The 8,747-nt window shown below is 37.1% G+C and overlaps 1 protein-coding gene across 1 annotated transcript in view; it reads left to right on the forward strand.

Moving 5' to 3' along the window:
• The window catches only part of ADAMTS9 (ADAM metallopeptidase with thrombospondin type 1 motif 9), a 174,705-nt gene extending 166,265 nt beyond the window's left edge, over positions 1–8,440 (forward strand). Inside the window, exons 39-40 of the mRNA XM_003273663.4 lie at positions 1,858–1,952; positions 6,974–8,440. Of these exons, the coding sequence (XP_003273711.1) occupies positions 1,858–1,947 (90 nt within the window). The 3' untranslated portion in view covers positions 1,948–1,952; positions 6,974–8,440. The remainder of the gene's footprint in view (positions 1–1,857; positions 1,953–6,973) is intronic.
• Positions 8,441–8,747: the final 307 nt, after the last annotated feature.

Here is an 8,747-nt window from a genome sequence, read left to right on the forward strand (position 1 = left end):
ATGGGAAGTGTTTAAAACAATCTAACCTTACTTGTGATCCAAACAGTGTTATCAATGAAATTACTTTATAACATTATAAGTTTTGCCTATAAGAACAGTTTTGCCTTGTAATTTTAGGTACAATCCATTAAGAAACATGATCAACTCTGAAGCAAAAGCTAATATTCAGAGCCATTAAGTGTTGAATTACAGTGATTGAGAGCAGTTGTAGTTCAAAAAATTTTAATCTTGACCCTGAGCTCAAAAATCAAAATAAAACTGTACCCCACTGCTAAGCCATCAAATTGCTGTGTAGTAGGACAAGTCAAGGTATTGAGCTTTCAGTTCTGACAAAAAATTCACAAAATAGAGGATGGGTAAGTCCGTGGTAGAAAATAAAGTCCACTATTGACACTACTAGTTCTGTAGCACTTGATAGGTCAAATATTTTCCACAAAGTACCCACAAATGAATAATACAGTGAATAACCATAGGCTTTAAACATCTAACAGTTTCACAAGCTTTGTAAATTTGTCCAATTAAAGCTTTTTATGCTCCACACATATTTGTACTACCATCAGTTGTCAACACATCTTAGCAGATTCCACTTCATTTGTTCTGTAGTTCTTTCCCAACCTTTTTGAAATATTCTCACCTGTACTTGTTCCATAAACTATTCCACTATTCCACAAATTATTCCACTATTCCACTAGTTCCACTAGACTCTTCAAAGAGTCTAATTCTGTAGTCACTTCAGACTGGGCATTTTCTCCTCAAAGAAATGATAACACCTGAATAACATCAGTAATATGTGTGGACCCATCAAGAGCCAGTGAAAACCACTCAAAATAATCTGCTTTGTTTTTTTAGTTGACTATTAATGTGGTTCCCAATGTTATTAGCTTTTCAAGCAATAGTCCTTGCCAAAAGGGTAGTTAAGTTTATTTTCTCTGGACACATTTCTTCAGATGTTGCTGTTAAACAGGATTTAATGAACTCACCATTGGTAAATTGTTTTCCTTGCTTGGCTAACAAATGAGCAACTTGGAAACTTACTCATTTTCATGTTTTTTATTTTTTGTGGAGGGATTATGCTATGGTGAGATATTCCATTTTAAATTTTCTAAATTTTTGACCATTGTTTTTCTGTGAGTTGGGAATATTGTGATGAGTATTTAGTTTGGTGATGGTATATATTGTATTCTTTTAGCACAGCTATAGTGTCATTTCATAATAATCACAATGCTTTGTCATCTAAATTTGATAACAAAATAATCCACATGCCATTGTACCTTAAAAGTGCAACATTCAAAGTCTACCTTTCTCTTCTTTTCTTGATTTGTCATAATGGTATACACTGGTAATAAGCACATAAGTTGTAATGATCTAGCAATACACACATCACTCAAAACACTCTCAAATTAAAACAGTGTCACTGTGATTTGTTGTGCACCAAGAAGCAGTATGAAGCTGAGACCCAATTCTTTTTTTGCAGCATGAAAGCAGCTATAGACATCAGGTAAATTAATGAATGTGGCTGTATTCCAATAAAACTTTATTAATAGACACTGAAATTTGAAGTTCATATGATTTTATCTGTTAAGAAATATTATTTTTGGTTTACTTTTTCTCAATTATTTAAAAACATAAAAATCATCCTTAGCTTGCAAGCCATACAGACACAGGTGGTGGGCTGGATTTGGCTCACAGGCTGAAGTTTGCCAGCCCCTGCTTTAGACCATGGTGAGTATGTTGGGCTTCACGTCAGTTCAGAAGGCCTGCTTACTGTCTGTATAAAGAACGTTTTCCCAAAAAGCCAGTGCAGGCCGTAAAAGCATTAACCAAGCAGGTAATCTAACATGATGTATCTCCTTGCAGGATGGTACCCGAGTCATAGGGAAATGCGGTGGTTACTGTGGGAAATGCACTCCATCCTCTGGTACTGGCCTGGAGGTGCGAGTTTTATAGCTAAGGTAAGTAGCCCCATGTCTGTCTGTCTGTCTGTTTGTCTTTTATTTTTTTCGTAGCCTATATGAGCAAATGTGGGAGGATCAGGCAGCTTTACAGTTAAGCATCTTGAAGCTGACCCAATACTGTTCTACCTTTTTTATCTCCTGCTCCTCTGTCCTCACGTGACTGAAGCCATCAGTTCTCTGCCATTAGACATGGGTTCCCCTCTACAGAGCTGGCCTATTTATTTATTTGCTTTTACATTTTAGATTCAGGAGGTACATGTGCAAGTTTGTTACACTGATAAAGTGTGTTGAGATGTAGGCTTCGTTTGAACCCATCACCCAGATAGTGAAAGTAGGATCCAATAAATAGTTCTCCCTTCCCTTCCTCCTCCCTTTTGGAGTCACCAGTGTCCATTATTTCAATCTTTATGTCCATGTGTACCCAATGTTCCACTCTCACTTATAAGCAAGAGCATATGGTATTTGATTTTTTGTTTCTGTGTTAATTCACTTAGGAAAATGGCCTCCAGCTGCATCCATATTGCTGCAAAGGACATGATTTCATTATTTTTTATGGCCGCATAGTATTTCATCATGTATACAGAGCCCATTTTTAAAATCCAGTCCACCATTAATGGGCACCTAGGTTGATTCCACGTTTGCTATTGTGAATAGTGCCACAATAAATGTGTGTGTGCAGGTGTCTTTTTGGTTGAATGATTTATTTTCTTTTTGATATATACCCAGTAATGGATTGCTGGGCTAAATGGTAGTTCTATTTTTAGTTCTTTAAGAAATCTCCAAACTGCTTTTCACAGAGGTTGAAATAATTTACAGTCCCACCAACAGTATATTCCATTTTTCTCTGCAATCTCACCAATATCTGTTATCCTTTTACTTTTTAAGAATAGCCATTCTGATTGGCATGAGTTGTTATCTCAGTGTGGTTTTGACTTGCATTTCTGTGATGATTAGTGATGTTCAGCATTTTTTCTTATATTTGTTGGCTGTTTGTGTGTCTTCTTTTGAGAAGTGTCTGTCCATGTCCTTTGCCCACTTTTTAATAGGGTTGTTTGTTTTTTTCTTGTTGATTTGCTTAAGTTCCTTATAGATTCTGGATATTATTCCTTTATCAAATGTATAGGTTAAAATGTTTTCTCCTATTCTGTAGGTTGTCCGTTTATTCTGTTGATAGTTTCTTTTGATGTACAGAAACTCTTTAATTTAGTTAGGTCTCCCTTATCAATTTTTGTTTTGTTGCATTTGCTTTTGAGGACTTAGTCATAATTTGTTTGCCTAGGCCAATGTTCAGAAGAGTATTTCCTGGGTTTTCTTCTGGAATTTTTATGGTTTGAAGTCTTACATTTAAGTCTTTAATGTATCCTGAGTTATTTTTTGTATATGGTAAGAGGTAAGAGTTCCATTTCATTCTTCTGTGTATAGTTAGCCAGTTTTTCCAGCACCATTTATTATAGGGTATGCTTTCCCCATTGTTTATTTTTGTTGACTGTGTTGAAGTCCAGTTGGTTATAGATGTATAGCTTTATTTCTGGGTTCCTTATTCTGTTCCATTAATTTATGTGTCTATTTTAGTACCAGTACCATGCTGTTTTGGTTACCTTTAGTTTGCTGCCTTAGAGTAGAGTTTGAAGTCTGGTAATATGATACCTCTGGCTTCGTTCTTTTTGCTTAGGATTGCTTTCACTTTTAGACTCTGCTTTGGTTCCATATCAATTTTAGAATAGTTCTTCTAACACTGTAAAGAATAACATTGGTAATTTGATAGGAATTTTGTTGAATCTGTGGATTTCTTTGGGCAGTATGGACATTTTAATGCTATTGATTCTTCCAATAGAGGAGCATGGAACATTTTTCTATTTGTGTCATCTATGATTTCCTTAAGCAATGTTTATAATTCTCCTTGTAGAGCTCTTTTACCTGTTTGGTTAGATGTATTCCTAGGTATTTTATTCTTTTTGTGGTGATTGTAAATTGGATTGCATTCTTGATTTGGTTCTCAGCTTGAATGTTATTTGTGTGTAGAAATGCTTCTGATTTTTGTACATTTATTTTGCACCCTGAAAATTTACTGAAGTCATTTTTCAGGTCTAGGAATCTTTTGGTGGAATACGTAGGGTTTTCTCTGTATAGAATCATATTGTCAGTGAAGGAAGATAATTTGACTTCCTCTTTTCCTGTTTTGATGTATTTTCTTTCTTTCTCTTGCCTGATTGCTCTGGCTAAGATTTCCAATACTGTGTTGAATAGGACTGGTGAGAGTACACGTCCTTGCCTTGTTCCAATTCTTAGGGGGAATGCTTCCAACTTTTGCCTATTAAGTATGATATTGGCTGTGGGTTTGTTAGAGATGGCTTTTATTATTCTGAGATATGTTGTTTTGATGTCTTATGCCTTGTACGTTTTTATCATGAAGGGATGTTGGATTTTATCAAATGCTTTTTCTGCATGTATTGATATGGTCATATTGTTTTTGTTTTTAATTGTTTGTGTGGTGAATCACATTTATTGATTTGCATATGTTGAATGATCCTTGCCTCCCAAGAATAAAGTCCACTTGATCATGGTAGATTATCTTTTTGGTATGTTGCTGGATTCAGTTTGCTAGTATTTTGTTGAGGATTTTCATGTCAATGTTCATCAGGGATATTAGTCTGTAGTTGTCTTTTATTGTTGTGTCTTTGCCAGGTATTGGTATCAGGATGATAGAGGTTTCATAGAATGAGTTAGGAAGGAAAATCTCTTCTTGGATTTTTTAGAAATTGTTTCAATAGGATTGGTACCAGCTGTTTGCAGAGCTTATTTAAAATGCTGCTTATTGGGCCGCATCTCTAGGGGTCCTGCTTCATTAGGTCTCTGGTGGATTCAGGGACCTGTAATTTTAATACAGAGAATTCTAATGCAAGTGAATCACAGCTCATCCTTTGAGAAATACTTCCCAAGAATGTAATAGTAAAACCACAGTAGCATTTGTTGAGCAATATTTCATTGAATCCTCACAACAAAACTGTGTAGAGGAGCTGCTGTTTTACATATGAGGAAGCTGAGGCCCACAGCAATTAAGTAAATTGCTTAAGATCATGATGAGGCTGGGCATGGTGGCTCATGCCTGTAATTCCAGCACTTTGTGAAGCTGTGGCAGGCAGATCACTTGAGGTCAGGAGTTCCAGACCAGTCTGGCCAACATGGTGAAACCCCATCTCTACTATAAATTCAAAATTTGGCTGAGTGTGTTGGCACATGCTTGTAGTCCTAGCTACTTGGGAGCCTGAGGCAGGAGAATCGCTTTAATCTGGGAGGCAGAGGTTGCAGTCAGCCAAGACCACGCCAGTGCACTCCAGCCTGGGTGACAGAGTAAGACTCTGTCTCAAAAAAAAAAAAAAAAAAAAAAATTAAAAGGTAATGATAAATTCCCTTGGCAGAACTCAGAGTGTCCTACACTAAAGCCGGTGCTCTTAATCACTCCACTGTGCCACACCCCTGTTACTCATAGTGTGGTCCGAGAATCAGCATGATCAGCTTTACCTGGGAACTTGTTAGAAATGCACAATGTCAGGCCTCACCCTATACCTGTGAAATCAGAATCTGCATTTTAACAAAGTCCACAGGAGTCATGCATATTAAAGTTCGGCAATCCCTGACCTATGTACATTATGCCAGAAAGTGATTCTTCTGCTGAGTAAAAGACTGAACTGGTCACTCTTTTCATCATCCCAGTGTCTTCAGCTACAAGGGATGAGCTCAACCAATTCATGTGACCCTCCTGCATCTTCCCTCAAGCTTCCAGTAGCCCATTACCGTGTAAGGCTCTTGAAGATCCTGATACAAGAGTGCCTATTTGCCATTTAGGATTACTTCTGTTATATAAGGAGCTATGGAAATGAAGGAAATTTATCATCTTAAGTAGCTGAGATATCCAAGAAGTATGCTAGCTTCAGGCATGGCTAGATCCAGAAGTTCAGTCATCAGTACTCTTTCTTTCTTCATCAATCAGCAATAATTGCCTCTTAAATGACTTCATTCTCAGGCAGATCATTGCCCCCCACACCATGGTCCTGGGAAGCTCTAGGATTACATCATTCTTCCAACTTATGATTCAAGTGAACACTCATCCCCTAGCATGCATTCTGCAAAATAACTCTGTTTAGCTCTGGTTAGGTCAAATGGTCACTTTTGAACAAATCACAACATCCAAGGATCTGAGATCATGTACCCACCTAGAGTCAGGTGATTGACAGCTTCAGCTGGAAGAGGGATGGTTCTCAAAGGACAAGAAGGCATTTTGTTATCAGAAAGGGGGAGATGGGATGGAGGCATGCAAAAATCAGCAGGTATCCACTAGAGATCACCATTGTATATGTACTGTATATATTTTGTATCTAAGAAGATAAATTTTATATAGCACATATATACAATATTTATATATATAAACATATTTATAGAAAAAAGACTAGAAGGAAATACCAAAATACCAATATATGAAGAGCGGTTATCTCAGATGCAGGGATTTCATGCTAATGGGTTTTTAAATTTTATTCTATATTACTTCCCTGAAACTTCCGTGTTTCTTACAGCAAACAAACACTACTTTTAAAATCTAGGTCCAGCGTGGTGGTTCATGCCTATAATCCCAGCACTTTGGGAGGCTGAGGCAGGAGGATTACTTGAGTCCAGGATTTTGAGACCAGCCTGGGCAACATAGTGAGACTTCCATTTATGCAAAAAAAAAAAATTTTTTTTAATTAGCTGGGCATGGTGGTGTGCACCTGTAGACCCAGCTACTTGGGAGGCTGAGATGGGAGGATTGCTTGCCCAGGAGATCAAGGCTGCAGTGAGCCATGATCATGCCACTGCACTCCAGCCTTGGTGACAGTGAGACTGTGACTCAGAAAAAATCAAAATAAAATCTAGAGAAAATAATGTTAATTTTAAATTCTACATGTAAAAATGTATCAGTTGCCTATTCTTAACTTATGGCATTTGAGGCAGAAGGTTTATATTTTCTGGTTTGTTTATTTCAGGTGCTTTGAAGAGGAAGCTATTATGGGATGGATGAAGGATAGTAATGCAATACCTCCACCTTAATTTGGGTGCATGTGTGTGTGTGTGTGTTTATGTGTGACTTGTATGCTTGTGTGTGTGTAAATGTGTGTACATAAACATATATACATATATACACATACATATATGCACATATATGTGTGTATGTATATATGTGGACTATCCTAATGATGTAAAGTTTAATATTTATGTTTGAAATTATTTATTGTGATGTAATATTTTTGTACGTAAAATGATTCTATTATGACTGCCTTTGCATGTAGTAATATGACAAAGTGATCCTTCATTATCACGGTACACTATTGTTTACTTTTCATCTGTAAATGTTTTATTGTGACTTTTTTAAAATGAATTTTTTTAAAACAATCTAGCCATCATCAAGGTGCTATAAGAGTTGTATAAAAGGTATTTTTGGCATTTCTAGGCAAGTATCAGCCAATAAGTATGTTAGTGATGTCACAGATTGTACCAACTATTAACTATGTTAAATATGTATTCAGTTTCATGTGATCTCTGGGAAAAAAATATGCTGCCTTGGTGCTAATATTATATGTATTTAAATGATCATCTGACTCAGAAATATAAACACTTTTAATGAAAGGGAGGAACAGAAGGACAATTTCCAGTGCACAGAATCACTTGGATGCAATAAGACCAGCTCTTTACCCTTATTTTTGGATATGCCCGTTTTGGAAGAGACTTGGACTTTATCCTTATTGTTGTTAGTGTTGTTAATATTCGTTGCTTCAGCCCACGGTGCCTTGGTCTCTCTACAATCAAATGGAGGATTCCCCAAGCAGCTTCATTCCAGAGTGATATTGGGAAAGTGAGATCTTCTCACCATTTTGCCAAGATACTCTAAAATGACATCCAAGTTTACCAGTAGAAAGACAGAGGATGCACAGAATGGGCGTGACCTTCAGCTCACGAGCACACCTGGAGAAGTTCAGAGCCAGGTTCTGAATCATCACGATTGCCTTTTGCATGAAAACATTGGCTGCTGATGTGACTTCTCTTCAGGCCATGAGCCTGACACCCTGCGAGTTTTCATGGCCGCTGCAGTAATGGATGTTTGTGTGAAGAAATGAACTGTGGAGTACAAAATGCTTTGAGTCTTTCCAATCGCTCATTAATTCACTTTTTTGTTACTTCTTTCCAAAATGGAAGTGCTGAAGCCATGGTCTTTCTGCCCTTCCAAACTATGAAGGGAAGCCTTGCCAGTGGCCCATGGAAGACTCTTGGTTTGAGAAACCCTGCCCACTTCCAAAGACCAAAGAGATTAGGAAAAGCCTGGCAGTATTCTCCAACTCCAAGCAAGCTCTAGAGTGCTCCAGGAAAAGTTATATTCAGTATATGAATAAGTGTTATTCTCCATTATTAATGTGTTCTGAAACTATATTATGAATAAACACATCACCACACCCAAACCATTTGTGTTTCACATAGTTTCTGGACTCTTGATTCAAGTTGGAGTAAAAATGTCTCTAGTGTCCAGATGGAGAAGAAGTGAAGATTTTATTTATTTCATTTATTACAATTGCCATTCTAGAGACAGATAGGGATAGGGCTTGTCCATAAGATCTGTCTTTTCATCATGCAAGTCAATTAAAGTGGTTCTTCTGGAAACTGGGAACTTACCCCCCTTGGGAAACAAATGAGCAAACAAAACAAAATATTTAGGTGGGCTTTGGGTGCTTAATTGTTCATTTTGTGTGTAGTTCCTACCCTGTATGG

The sequence above is a fragment of the Nomascus leucogenys genome, chromosome 21 (genome assembly GCF_006542625.1).
Source record: "Nomascus leucogenys isolate Asia chromosome 21, Asia_NLE_v1, whole genome shotgun sequence".
NCBI classification, from domain to species: Eukaryota; Metazoa; Chordata; class Mammalia; order Primates; family Hylobatidae; genus Nomascus; species Nomascus leucogenys.